Source organism: Bubalus kerabau, chromosome 1 (genome assembly GCF_029407905.1).
Source record: "Bubalus kerabau isolate K-KA32 ecotype Philippines breed swamp buffalo chromosome 1, PCC_UOA_SB_1v2, whole genome shotgun sequence".
Classification (NCBI taxonomy): Eukaryota; Metazoa; Chordata; class Mammalia; order Artiodactyla; family Bovidae; genus Bubalus; species Bubalus kerabau.
The window spans coordinates 5,984,246-5,996,465 of record NC_073624.1 but is presented as its reverse complement, the minus strand read 5'-3'; the positions used below and the strand labels follow the sequence as shown (position 1 = coordinate 5,996,465).

At 61.6% G+C, this 12,220-nt stretch overlaps 1 protein-coding gene across 2 annotated transcripts in view; it reads right to left on the bottom strand.

Annotated features, from left to right (window-relative positions):
- SCUBE1 (signal peptide, CUB domain and EGF like domain containing 1) overlaps positions 1–12,220 on the bottom strand; it is a 125,561-nt gene that overhangs the window by 36,400 nt on the left and 76,941 nt on the right. The window contains exons 6-7 of one of the 2 annotated variants that reach the window (XM_055566015.1): positions 11,849–11,965; positions 9,074–9,163 (exon numbers count right to left, since the gene is read on the bottom strand). In XM_055566015.1, the coding sequence (XP_055421990.1) occupies positions 9,074–9,163; positions 11,849–11,965 (207 nt within the window). The remainder of the gene's footprint in view (positions 1–9,073; positions 9,164–11,848; positions 11,966–12,220) is intronic. The other variant, XM_055566016.1, reaches the window with a different exon arrangement.

Below are 12,220 nucleotides of genomic sequence, written 5' to 3'. Positions count from 1 at the left end.
ACAGGCCGTCTCCTCTGGCTCTCACCCACCTCCCACTGGCTCCCAGGGGCCAGAAGGAGCTCGCATCTGAGGGCGCCTGCCCTGTGGTTACATCTCACCCAGGAGCACACACAGCCAAGGGAGGCTGGAGCCTAGGTGCAGGGGGCAAAGCCAAACCCCAAACCCCAGAGCGCCATCCCAGAGTCTTGAGACTTCCCGTTGGACCCTTGAGCCCTCTGCTCTCTCCCTGCACTCGCCTCTCCAAGACAGCCACTGGGTCTTTCTAAAAGCCTCTCCTCTCCACCTCGAAGGGCCCCTCCTGGGGTGTTGCCCCATGCAGCTGGCATCGCACCATCTCGTCCTCCAACCTCCAAGGCCTCACAGAGCTCCAGGAGCGGGGGGGCCTTTTGCAGGTGGAGGAACTGAGGCTCAGAGAAGGTGGGTACCTTTTCTAGGCAGGATTAGGCACATGATTTGTGGGACCTGGGGTGAAATAAAAATGAAAGGCCCTTGATCAAAAATCGTTAAGAATTTCAAGACAGCCGAGCACTCAGCCAACCGTGGGCCCTTCTGAGGGCAGGGCCCGGGGGCGGGGGGCCCGGGTCACACAGCACAGCCGGTGGCCCCAGTGCCTGGCGTACTCGCCAAGAGAGTGGGGAGAACTCTCACCCCACAGAGTTGGGTTGGCCACTGGGCCAGGGGGAGGCTGAGCCTGGGGTCGGGGGACTGAAGTGGGAAGGGACTTGGGGGTGAACAACCCTCTCCAGCAGGCAGGAAAACCCAGATGGGTTAAAAGGGCCGTGTTTAGTCTTTCCCTGGGGAGCCCTGCTTCAAGCCAAGCCCTGTGACAAGCCCAGGACACAGAGGGGACAGACACGGGGCAGCCAAGGCGGCTGCTCGGCTGGACCTGCCCCGCAGCCCGGCCAGGGTTTGACACGAATGGACAGCGGTATGGCCTCTTGAGTTGGCGCTGCCTGGGTGCACTACCCTAGGTCTGGGGCCAAGTCCAGCCTGAAGGACGGTCTCAGCCCCAGTGTAGTGGCTGAAACAGGAGGTATATAGGGGCAGAAAACACCACTCCCGATGCTGGTCCTGCGGGCTTGGGCAAGTCCCTTGACATCCCGAGAGGCTCTGAGCAGGTGAGCCAGGTTTGGCCCAGTGACCTACAGAGACGCTGCCAGCCCCAGGTCTGCCCTGCCCCTTGAAGGCCTCACCCCATTGGCGGGAGCAGCCCAAAACCCCCACTGAGATGTGTCCAGCCTGTCAGGGCTGGCCCACCTGCCTTTCTGCCCCTGGGGTCCCCTGGAGCCCGCCGTGGACTCCCTGCCCCAGAACCCTCTCCCTCAGTTGATTCCTGAGCCCTCCTTGGCTCCAAACACTTTGGGGTAACAGCCACGCTCCTGGGCAAGGCCCTGACACAGCTGCCGGTCTCCCTTGCTGCCTGGTCACTCTGTGTGCCGGCCCCCTGATCCCCCTGGTCACCCTGAGGCCCGTCGTGAGCACTTGGGCCCCTTGCCAAGCACCACAGTGAGGCTGACCTTCCTCATGGGGCCCCCCTAGGCCGGGGTGCTGGGTGCAGCTGCCCCAGAGCACCTGGGCCTCTGCGGGGAGCTGGTCCCCAGGGCACAGGCTGGTGTGATGGTGACGGCCAAGTGTGGGAGTCGTGGGGGAAGGGGGGTCAGGGCAGCTAGGAAGCAAGCAATGGTGGAGGCCAGGACTGCAGGCCTGCATGGGGCGGCTCGCCATGGGGGAGGTTTCTGTTGGTAGGACTGTCTCCCCGGAGGCACCAGGTGGGTTTGTGATTCCAGGGGCAACTCCCTTCCCACGGGCCTGCCCGGTGGGTAGGGGTTTCTCACCAGGGCTCAGAGGGCAGAATCTCCTGGACTCAAGGATGGCACCCTGTGGTCTGTGGCAGCCTGTGCCGGGGCGCTAAGGGCAGGGGAGGGCCGGCCAGGAGTGAGGTGGGCAGACCTGGGGAGGTGTCTTCGTCTGGTTTGCGGGATCTCGAAAGGCCCAGAAGGACACTGAGGTTTTGTGCTAAACTGGGCAGCAGGGCTCGCCATGGCAGCAAGCCCCTCCCTGTCCTGTGGTTCCTGCCTTTCCTCTGTAAGTGGAGGCCGCGGAGGGCAGGCACGGGGGGCCTGCATGCGGCCTCTCGCTCGAGGCCCACCCTCAGGAGGGAGGGCTCACGGCCATATACCCCCCGTACAGAAGGTGCATGGGGCTTGGCGAGCGGAAGCAGCCCCAGGAAGGTCACAGGTTGGTGACCGTCCCTTGGAGCCCTGCTGCCCCTCCAGCCAGACTTGGTGCCCAGAGTGCCGGGGGCCCAGGCGCCAGGCACTCTGGTTCTGCCCGGCTCGTAGGGGGCCATGGGCTGACCCCAGCCTCAGTTTCCCCGCCCGGGGCCAGCAGTGCCCTTGCCGCCTCTTCTGACCGGCCCTGTCGGGCACCCCGCTCCCTGTCTCGTTTGATTTCGTGACGTAGCTAAGTCGTCACGTCCCGCCCCCTTCCACTAGCCCTGGTGTGTGTGTACGCGTGTGTGAGCGAGACTGTGGACGTGTGTGTGCCTAAGCTGAGGGCAGGGGCTCAGAGCCTCGCCTGGGACCCCTGCTGACCAGTGGCAGGCTGCACTGGGCATCAGCTCAGGGACAGGGGTGAACACAGGTTCAGGGCCCAGGGCTCAGCCCTGGCTGGAGGAGGGTGCCTGCCTGGCCCTTGGGTTCCACCCTCCATCTCCCTCCAGCTGCTCCCCACTCCCTGCTGAGCCTGACCTGGGGACCTGCCTTGTGTCACCCACCTCCCTCATCTCGGGTCTACCCGAGCCCCTTCCTACAGCCAGGCTCATCCAGGCTCTGGGTCCCGCACTTTCTCTCCGGGCCAGACAGCTGCCTGCATGAAAGAGTGGGCAGTGAGGTCCTGCTCCTCCCTAGGCACCTCTTCCAGGAAGCCTTCATCCCTGCTCCAAGCCAACTAGCTTCTCCTGGGCTCCGGCTCTGATCAAAGCCCTGAGAAGTGGTGTCCCCAGAGGCTATCAGACCTGTGCCCCATTGGGGGCTCCCTACCAGACTTGTGAGTAAACAGGTGCTGGTGGAAGAAGGGCAAGCTGTGGGGACGAGGGTGGCGGGGAGGGTCCAGTGAGGTCTGGACAAGCCTCTGCCTGATAGAAGTGCACAGGATGTCCCCGGGAATGGAGTGGCAGGCAGCACGGCCCGCGGACGCAGGGAGCCTGGGACAGGCTGCGTGTGCAGGGCCTGAGGGGCACATGGAGGTGAAAGAATGTGTGGGTCTGGGATTCAGGGGGGAGCAGGGGATCTGGGGTGCAGGTTAGTGAAAGGACCCAGGGACCCTAGAGATGGTGGCTGCAGAAAGGAGGTGGCAGGTGGGTGACCCGAGGAGACAGAGGAGCTGGGAGGCTGGGGAGAAGGCATGTGAGCGTCGAGAGATGTGACCTCTTGGGGGGGTCATGTGTGTGGTTATAGGAGGCTGGGGACAGCACAGGGTTTGGTCTGTGCCCCAACACCAGCCGCTGTTCCCGCCATTGCTGCATCCTGCCTGGGCTGCCCTTGGCCTTCCGGGTCTCCAGCCCTCTGTCCCCTCCTGGGGCTCTGTCAATAGCTCCCCTTACTGATTGCCGCCCTGTGTGCGTGCCGGACCCCGGCACAAACGGCCCGGCCCAGCCCATCCTTGGGGTCTCCTGAGCCCAGCCGGGGAACGTCCAGCCCTGTCAGTGGAAGGGGAACCTGGGTGCCCTGCCCAGAGGCACAGAGGGGCAGGGAGATGGGTGGCTGCCAGCCATGGGGGGTACATGGGGAGGTACCTTTCTGAGCCTCAGTTTTCTCACCAGTAAAATGGGAATTACTTTAGCGCCAACTCTCAAGGTGCCCAGGAGGCGAGGCTGCAGACAGGGCAGGACCCCAAGGAAGTCGGGGCTAAAGGTCAGCTATGTTGTGGTCCCTGGGCCTCAAATACTGGCGCTTCTGCTTTCCCGGGCTCTCGGGGGCCCTTCAGAGGGCAGGCTGTGAATGTGCCTTCAGGAAGGGCGAGTCCACCCGACTGGCTGCCAGGCCTACACATCTGAGCTTCACCCCGAGCCTCCGGCCTGCTCTGCTCCCAACTGAGGGCCCTGGACCTGGGAGAGTCCACGGGCCTGGACCCTTGACCCGGACTACTGCTCACTGAGCGCGTGGCCCGGGCTGGGTCTCCTCCCCACCCAGGGCTTGACTTCTTCATCTGCAGAGTGGGGACAGCTGCCTCGCTGGGCTGTGGGGGGACTCACAGGGCTGACCGGGAAGCAGAGGGCGTGGGCTCTCTGTGTGCCGATCGCCCTGGTGGGGGGCTGGGGGTGCTCATCGCTGGGGAGACTGCAGGGCCCACCGGAAGCCCCCCTGAAGGGGGTGCGGGGGCAGGGCTTGGGGCCCCATCCGTGGCTCCCACGCGTCCAGCCCCTGTGCTGTGCGGGGAGACTGGGGGTCCCGGGGCAAATCCAGGGATAGCGCAGCAGTAGGCTCTGCGTCACTAGAGCTCGCAGCTGACCGATGAGCTGGAAGGGTCTGCCCAGCCCCAGTTTGGACTGTCTCTAGTCAGCAGAACCGCAGCCCCTAAAAGGGCCGTATCTTAGTTCCCCATAACCCCATGTGGCAGGAAGACTTTGCAGGTGTGATTGAATTAAGGAGCTCAAGATGGGAGGTTGCCCCGGCTTATCTGGACGGGCCCCAGTGTGGTCACAAGGGTCCTTAGAGGTGGAAGCGGGAGGCCAGAGAGAGAGGCGTGGCGATGCAAGCAGGCTCAGAGGGGTACGGGGATGCGGGCTCTGCAGATGGAGGAAGTGGCCTCCACGAACGAACACAGGTGGCCTCTGGAAGCCAGGAAAGGCAAAGACATGGATCCGTTCCTAGAACGTCCGGAGGGAAAGTGGCCCTTGCTGACCCCCAGGAGACAATGCTTTGGTGTTGCCTGAAGCCACTAAGGGGAGAAGGCAATGGCACCCCACTCCAGTACTCTTGCCTGGAAAATCCCATGGACAGAGGAGCCTGGTAGGCTGCAGCCCATGGGGTCGCTAACAGTCGGACATGACTGAGCGCCTTCACTTTCACTTTTCACTTTCATGCATTGGAGGAGGAAATGGCACCCCACTCCAGTACTCTTGCCTGGAGAATCCCAGGGACGGCGGGGCCTGGTGGGCTGCCGTCTATGGGGTCGCACAGAGTCGGACACAACTGAAGCCACTAAGACTGTGGCAACTTCTGAACAGCAGCAATGGAAACAAATCCGGTGTCTGCTCCCGGCACACTTATGGGAAAGGCACTGACTCAAGCCCTGGAGCTGACAAGTCTGACTCCCAGGGTCCCGTGAGTCTAGCGGTAAGCAGGGTCCCAGCGGCCTGTGGTAAACTGAGCTGGGACTCAGACGTTTCTCACAAGTTAGTCGGCCAGATAACAGAAATTTATCCCCCCACCATCCAAACATTTTAACTGACTTTAATGGGAATCTAAAATTGGTTACATCCTTGAGGCCTCTTTCAGAGTAACTCTGCCTGTGCTTAGCCTGGGCTCAGGGACTGGGGGTAGCCATCAAAAGCAACTGTTGGGGATGCCTGAGGCCCCAAGGGTGGAGCAGGGCCATGTGGCTCTGAGCAACCCCAGCCCGCTGCCCTTCCGAGGAGTCCCTGGGGACTGCAGCCAGCCCTGGGACGATAGAAAGGTGCTGCTGGATCTCGGTCCACTCATGGGTTCGGGTTTCAAAACTTGGGAATCCTGTGCCCAAAATGCCAGCCCAAGGGGAAGCAAGGAGCAGCAGGTTCCTAGAGAGGAGCCGAGAGGCTGAAACGGGGGAAAGTGCCGGGGTTTCAGCTCCGACGTTTTGTGTCCTCTCCGGTTCTGCGTCTGTCCCAGTATTCCCGGCTCTCGGCGTTCAGAGGCAAGACGGCTAGTTCAACAACTCGCAGACGGCCAAGGGGCTTGTGACCCCTGCAGTCTGGGCACAAAGTATGTCTGAAATAACTCTGAGCCAAAGAGCCTAAGGATGCGTACAAAACCTGAATGGTCCATCTCCACCTGGGGAAGGCGAATCGGGGCGGGCCGCCTGCAGTGAGGAGGTGGGCTGTGGGCGCTTACCCTCCCTGAGACACGGAAGGGGCTTCACCCTGGGCCTGCTGCTGACGTGTGGTCACTGCTGGGGGTGGCGAGGCCGGGCCTGCGCCACGGAGCCCCTCGGGGCTGCCAGGAGCGGCCCTGAACCCACTCACCTCTGGAGGGGCAAGGGAGCCCCCTCTCCCAGTCCTGTCTGACCCACCCTAAACACAAACTCTGGCCACATAGGCGATAATCACACCTCAGGGCTGGAAGACACCCGCCAGGCCATCTCAGCCAGCAGGAGACCGCAGCACACGTGCCCGGCTCTGAGGGAGCCGGGTACCAGGGCTGCAGTGGGTCCTGCTCACAGCAGACCATGAGGGGGCATTCCGGCCCCGTCTTCTCTCACAACAGCCCCTTGTCTCTGCCCTCCTGTGGGGCCATGCTGGCCAGTGCAGCCGTCAAGAGCGGCCGAGGGTCTGCCCTTGCAATGGAACTCCTCCGAGTCTCATCGGCTCCTGAACAAGAAAGCCAGCTCCTTCTCCCCTGCCTCCTCCACACACCTCCCTGCACCAGGACCTAAAACGGGGCTCAAGCAGGACCGCCGGCTGCAGGCTCCACGCTCCACGCTCCATGCGGGGGCCGGGCTCTGCACCCCGTGCCCCAGGCATGCTCGGACCAGCAGGGCACGGTGGGGACGGTCACCGCCCTCACTTTAGGCCGTTCCTTTCCTCTTTTCATCCAGCCTGGGAGCAGCCAGGCCTCATTGGGCTCTTCTAGGTGGGCTTGTAGTCCGACAGGCTCCTCGGTCTGTACCACCCTAGGCTGCCCTCCGAGGGGAAAGAACTGTGAGCTCTAGAGGAAGGATGTACTGGAGACGGTGCCTTTCTCGGGTGCTTCTGAGGATAATTACCTAGTTCTGGGCATGCAGTCTTGGCTGTGGGCCCTTGTCCCCCTGTGGCAGAGGGGCAGGGTGGGGGACGGTCTCCTGTCTGGGGGGCCAGACAGGTTCTAAGGGCATTGGGGGGGAACTTCTACCACCAGGGGGTGTGCAGGGGCAGCCAATCAGCATGCATCTTACCCACCCCCCCACCCCCTGTGCCTGGCGAGGGGTCCCCTGACCTGCGCCCCAGGCCTGGGCGCCTGTGTCCTCAGGGCTCCCTCCTCCTCACCTCCCAGCCCCACCTCGGAACCGGGCTCTGGGCCACTCTCTCTACCAACTCTCCAGACAAGAGCACGGACGGGGGCCTTTTCTCCACCCACCTGCCTGATGCTGACTCAGCTCAGCCCTCTTCCACCACCATCCTCTTGCTGGGAAGGGGGGCCTGGCACCTGGGAGCCCAGCTCCTGGGTGCTCTAGCCTTGGGCAGCAGTGCCCCCTGTCCTGCAAGTGAGGCCTCGGGGCCCAGGCCCTCTTGGGCCTCTGAGCACCAGCAGCTTGCAGGTTCCTGCCACCTCCTCTTTTCTGAGCACCGAGCATCTTGTCATTTCCATAGCACTGACTCCCCGCTTCGCACAGGTGGGAGTGGACAGGCCTAGCTGCTGGAACCTCTAAGCCCACCCCTTCCAGCTCGTCCCAGGCCACCCAGATGGCCCTGGTCAACAAGACAGCCCCACACAGAGAACCTGCAGAGAGCAGGCTTCTAGCCTGAGCCTCAGTTTCCTCCTCTGAGACTTGGGCAGTGTACCGCCTGACTCCACAGTTCCCAAGGCTGCTGTGACCTAACTGGAGTGCCACAAAGGAGGTCTCGACCACCCCAGGTAACCCGACAGCTGTGTTCCTAGTGCCACCTGGGGGCAGCAGCCCCAGAAGCGGGCACCGATGGGCCAGAGGGAAGAATAAACGAGGAGACAGACGGCTCTTTTGGTCTGCAGACTGAGCTCGGCAGAAGACCGGTTATTTTCTCCTTTTCTTCCCCCTGCCTGGCATCGGCTGCCCTGAGTGGCCCCAGGTATTTCCAGGCAAGACTCCTTACAGTCTGGATGCACAGGGCCTGGGGGGCGGACATTGCTTGGAGTGCAGCTGGCCTCACAGAGACCCCCCAAGGCAAGTGGGGGCCCAAGGAGAACAGAGAAAAGTGGGCTGAGACTGCCAGCCCAGTGGGGTTGGGCTGTGGTCATTCACGGGTCTGGGGAGCCTTGGGTCCAGAAGGGAAAATGAAGTCGCTCAGTTGTGTCTGACTCTTTGTGACCCCATGGACTGTAGTCTACCAGGTTCCTCTGTCCATGGGATTTTCCAGGCAATAGTCCTGGAGTGGATTGCCATTTCCTTCTCCAGGGGATCTTCCCAACCCAGGGCTCGAACCCGGGTCTCCCGCACTGTAGACAGACGCTTTACCGTCTGAGCCACCAGGAAGCAACCATGGGGGTGCTAGGTGACCCTAACTGGTCCTCCCCTCTCTGGGCACCAGGTTTCCCAACTGCAAAGCCAGCAGGGTGGACCAGACGCCCCCCAGAGCCCACCGCCCTGGACCTAGACGTGGCTTCTCCCCCGGGACCTGGCTCCTCCCGGCGAGGAGATGGATAAGGACATGCTGTCCGAGCCCCTGTCCCACACTCACACCCTTGCTCCTGCTGCTTTGCTGATGCTGGGATCCTGACTGCAAACGCAGGCGTTCCTGCGAGGAGAGGGCTTCACAGCCACGTCTCCTTACACGCAGGGGCCCCTAGACACTGGCTCTGGGTTCTTTGCGACAAACACACAGAGAAATACACGTGTTCGATGAAGGGTAAAAACTTTAAAAAGGGAAAAGTGAGCTCACATCTGGAGCAGAGCCCCCCACACTCACACTCACACGTGGCACGCAGGACCACACACGCATGGGCACACCGCACGGACAGACAGCCCCCACACACGCACACTCACAGTCCATGCGCCAGTACAACACTCACGGCCTGACGTACGAGCACCCACACAGACGCCCCACACGCTGACACACACACCCACGCACACACACACACACACACACACGCGCGCGCACAAAGGTGCAAGTACAACAAAGGAAGTGGAAGAAAAGTGTTACCCATGAGGAGCCGCCGTTTCACCCGCTTGTCCACATCAGCTACTGACGTGGCATTGAACTGAGAGCGCTCAATTGCAGCCTCATCCTTTTCTAAAACACAAGTAAGGGACAAACACGGAGCCGGTGGTTAATGAGAGCCCACTTCCCGCCTCTCGGCGTGGCGCACGCAAAGCGACACAGCGTGAGGGCAGCGTGGCGTCCTCGCCGAGGGGCTGATCCCAGGAACCTCAGGTGGCGTGCTCGGGGCAGGGCGGGTGCGGGCAGAGGAGGGGCGACTGCAGCAGGGCACGGATGGGCCTCAGGGCCCATCTGCGAGCGACACGCACACAGGAGGCGGCTGAGCTCAGAACGGACAGGCCCCGCGTGCGGAGGGCCGGCGAGGCGGACAGCAGCCGCCCGAGTGTGCGAGGAGGCAGGCGGGCACAGATGCCCGGCTTGGGCTGGAGAGGCAGGCTCAGGACAAGGTACAGGACAAGGGGAGAGCACCGTGAGGTCCGGTGATGGACGCGCCTGGGCGGCAGACACCCCGTCTCATCAAAGGCGTGAACGTGGGTCGAACACTCATGCAAGACTGAGAACGAAACGCACAGGGGAACAGACACACAGACACACTCGACAGTGGACCCAACCGGACAGACACAGAGAAACCAGGGGGTCTGTTTGGGCAGCGCTGGTTGCCTGCTTGTCAATGGAGGACTGGAGCGAGACAGTGGAGTGCTCAACGAGGGGCTGCAAGGTGGGGGCGGGGTGGGGGCTGGCCATTTAGGAGTGTGCAGAGGGATACAGCTGGGTGCCCGGAGCTGCCAGATGCTTCCCGGAGAGAAGCTCGCGAGGTTTTAGAGGGCTTGCACATCCGTGCTCGGTGGGAGATGTGGGGGGACACCACCTCCCCTTGGAGGGGTGGGGGCCCCGAGGAGCAAGGAGCAAAGGCAGGTGAAAAGTTCTCTGGGCCAGGGAACCAGGGCCCTGGAGCTGGGCCTGGAAAAGGACTTCTAAGGAGAGGGCTGGGGCAGGGAAGAGTGGGGGAGTTACGGCAGAGAGGAGATCCAAGCAGGGACTTACACATGCAGCAGACATTAAAAGGTTAAAAAATGAATAAATAAAAATAATAGAGGATGAGCCGGGTGGACAAAGACAAGGTGTTAGACGAGGCTGGGGAGTGTCTGGCCGGCAGCGGTCTGCGCTGGTCCGGGGCTGGCAGAGGTGGCTCCGTTGCAGGCGCGGCCGCTGCGGGAGACCCCAGCAGACAAGACAGGAAGGGGGGCTGGCGGCCCAGGAGAGCCCCCGGGGCACAGTGGAGACAGGGAGAGAGGCGGGAGGGGAGGTTCTAGATGGGATCAGGCTGCAATAGAGACACTGGTTTGAGACCAGGTTTGGCTTTGAATTTTTTTGTTTGTTTTGTTTTGCTTGTTTTCTTTTGGTTGTTTGGTTTGATTTGGCTTTTGGCTCTGAAAATAATTCATGAAGGTCAGTTATCAGACAAGACAGGCAATCAGGGACCATCACCAGAAAAGCAGGAGGAATGAGATTAAAATGAAACCAAAAACGGCTGTCTGAGAGGAGAGACCACACAGAGGAAGGGAGAACCACGCAGGCAGCAGCACCTGGGTCGAGAGCCGGGGCTGGGGACCTCCGATGCCCCTCCGCCCGACTCCCCAGGGTACAGGGAGCAGTCACAGGGCCCAACAGGCTGCAACAGCAAACCCCGGGCTTCGTGGCTTTGCTGGCTTGCCAACCCTTTCCTGTTACTCCAAAATCCCTCAAGAAATACCTTTTGAGCTGATAATAAAAAAAGGGACTTTTTTTTTTTTTAATGAATACAATAACTGACTTGTAGCAGGTTTCCTAAGTTTGCCAATGTAAAAGAGAAAGAAGAGGATGAACTCTGGGCACCAAGTTTGAATTTCCTCTTTTTCTCAGTTGAAAAAAAAAAAATTGGCTGTTCTTTTTGAGTGAGGAAAGAACTTGCTGGCGATTATAACTTGAGATGATCACAAATACTCAAGATTCCCCTTGGAAATAACGACCAGGAGGAAGGAGGGTGACAGAGTGAAACTGATCCTCCTGTTAACAGGCAGGGTGTCAGGAGGGGGTGCCCGAGAAGAACGGACTTTGGGGGGTGGTGGGTGGGTGGCTGGGTGGGGAGGACCAGGCCTGGTGAGAGGCCCCGTAGCTTGGGAGCAGAGAGCAGCTAAAAGTCACCCAGACCCGACCGAGGACTCACACCGGCACTCTCCCCAGGTGTTCCAGACAGACAAGACTGAAAGCAGGTTCTGAGAAAACCTCTTGGTTTTCCAGATGCTGTGGAGGCAGGCTTGCACCACGCCGGGGTGGGGGGGCTGTTACAAGGGGAAGGAGTCTCCGGCGTGTCTCCCAGTAGGGGAGGACACCCCCGTGCTTCCGGAACAGAAGCTGCCCTCCAAGGCGCAGACACTTCCTCCTCCCCCCCGGCCACCTGCCTGGGGGCCCCCCCGCCCCCCCACACTGAGGAAGTGGACCCTCAGAAAACCGGCAGCGACACAGAGCAGAGGCGCCTGGTCCTGGGGGCTGGACGACCCTGCTGAGTGTCTGCAGAAAGCTGCCCCCGGGGGACGCCCGGAGCCCGCTCCACTGGCCCCAGGGGGCATCCTTGTCTCGTTTCTGAGCTTCCTCCTTGGAAACCAGGATGCCGTGGGGCGTGGCCACAGTCCGGCCACGCGGTGGGTGGGTGGGGGGAGCGTCCCGAGGGGGGCCGGGCGGCACAGAGCACGAGCACTGGCGGGGGCGCCTACTCACCGATGCACGTCCGGCCGTCTGAGTGCAGGGCGTACTTCTGGTGGCAGCCGCACGTGGGGCCCGTGTCCGTGTCCTCACAGCTGTGCTGGCAGCCTCCGTTCCCATAGTTACAGGTTACTAGTGAGGCCCCGAGTGCACGTACGTGTGTATAAACAGAACAACAGAAACGATTAGTTTATTGCTGTTGGCCGTTTCCTTCGAGGGGTCGGGGAGGGGCGTGAGGGCGCGAGATGATGAGTCGGAGGCACAAACGTCCCTGGACATCAGCCCCTCTGGGCTGGTGGAGGGAACCGCTCACTCCCTAGAGGGGCCCTGGGGAGGGACAGAGAACGGACTCTGGGTCATCTGGACTTCGGACAGGGCACATGCGGA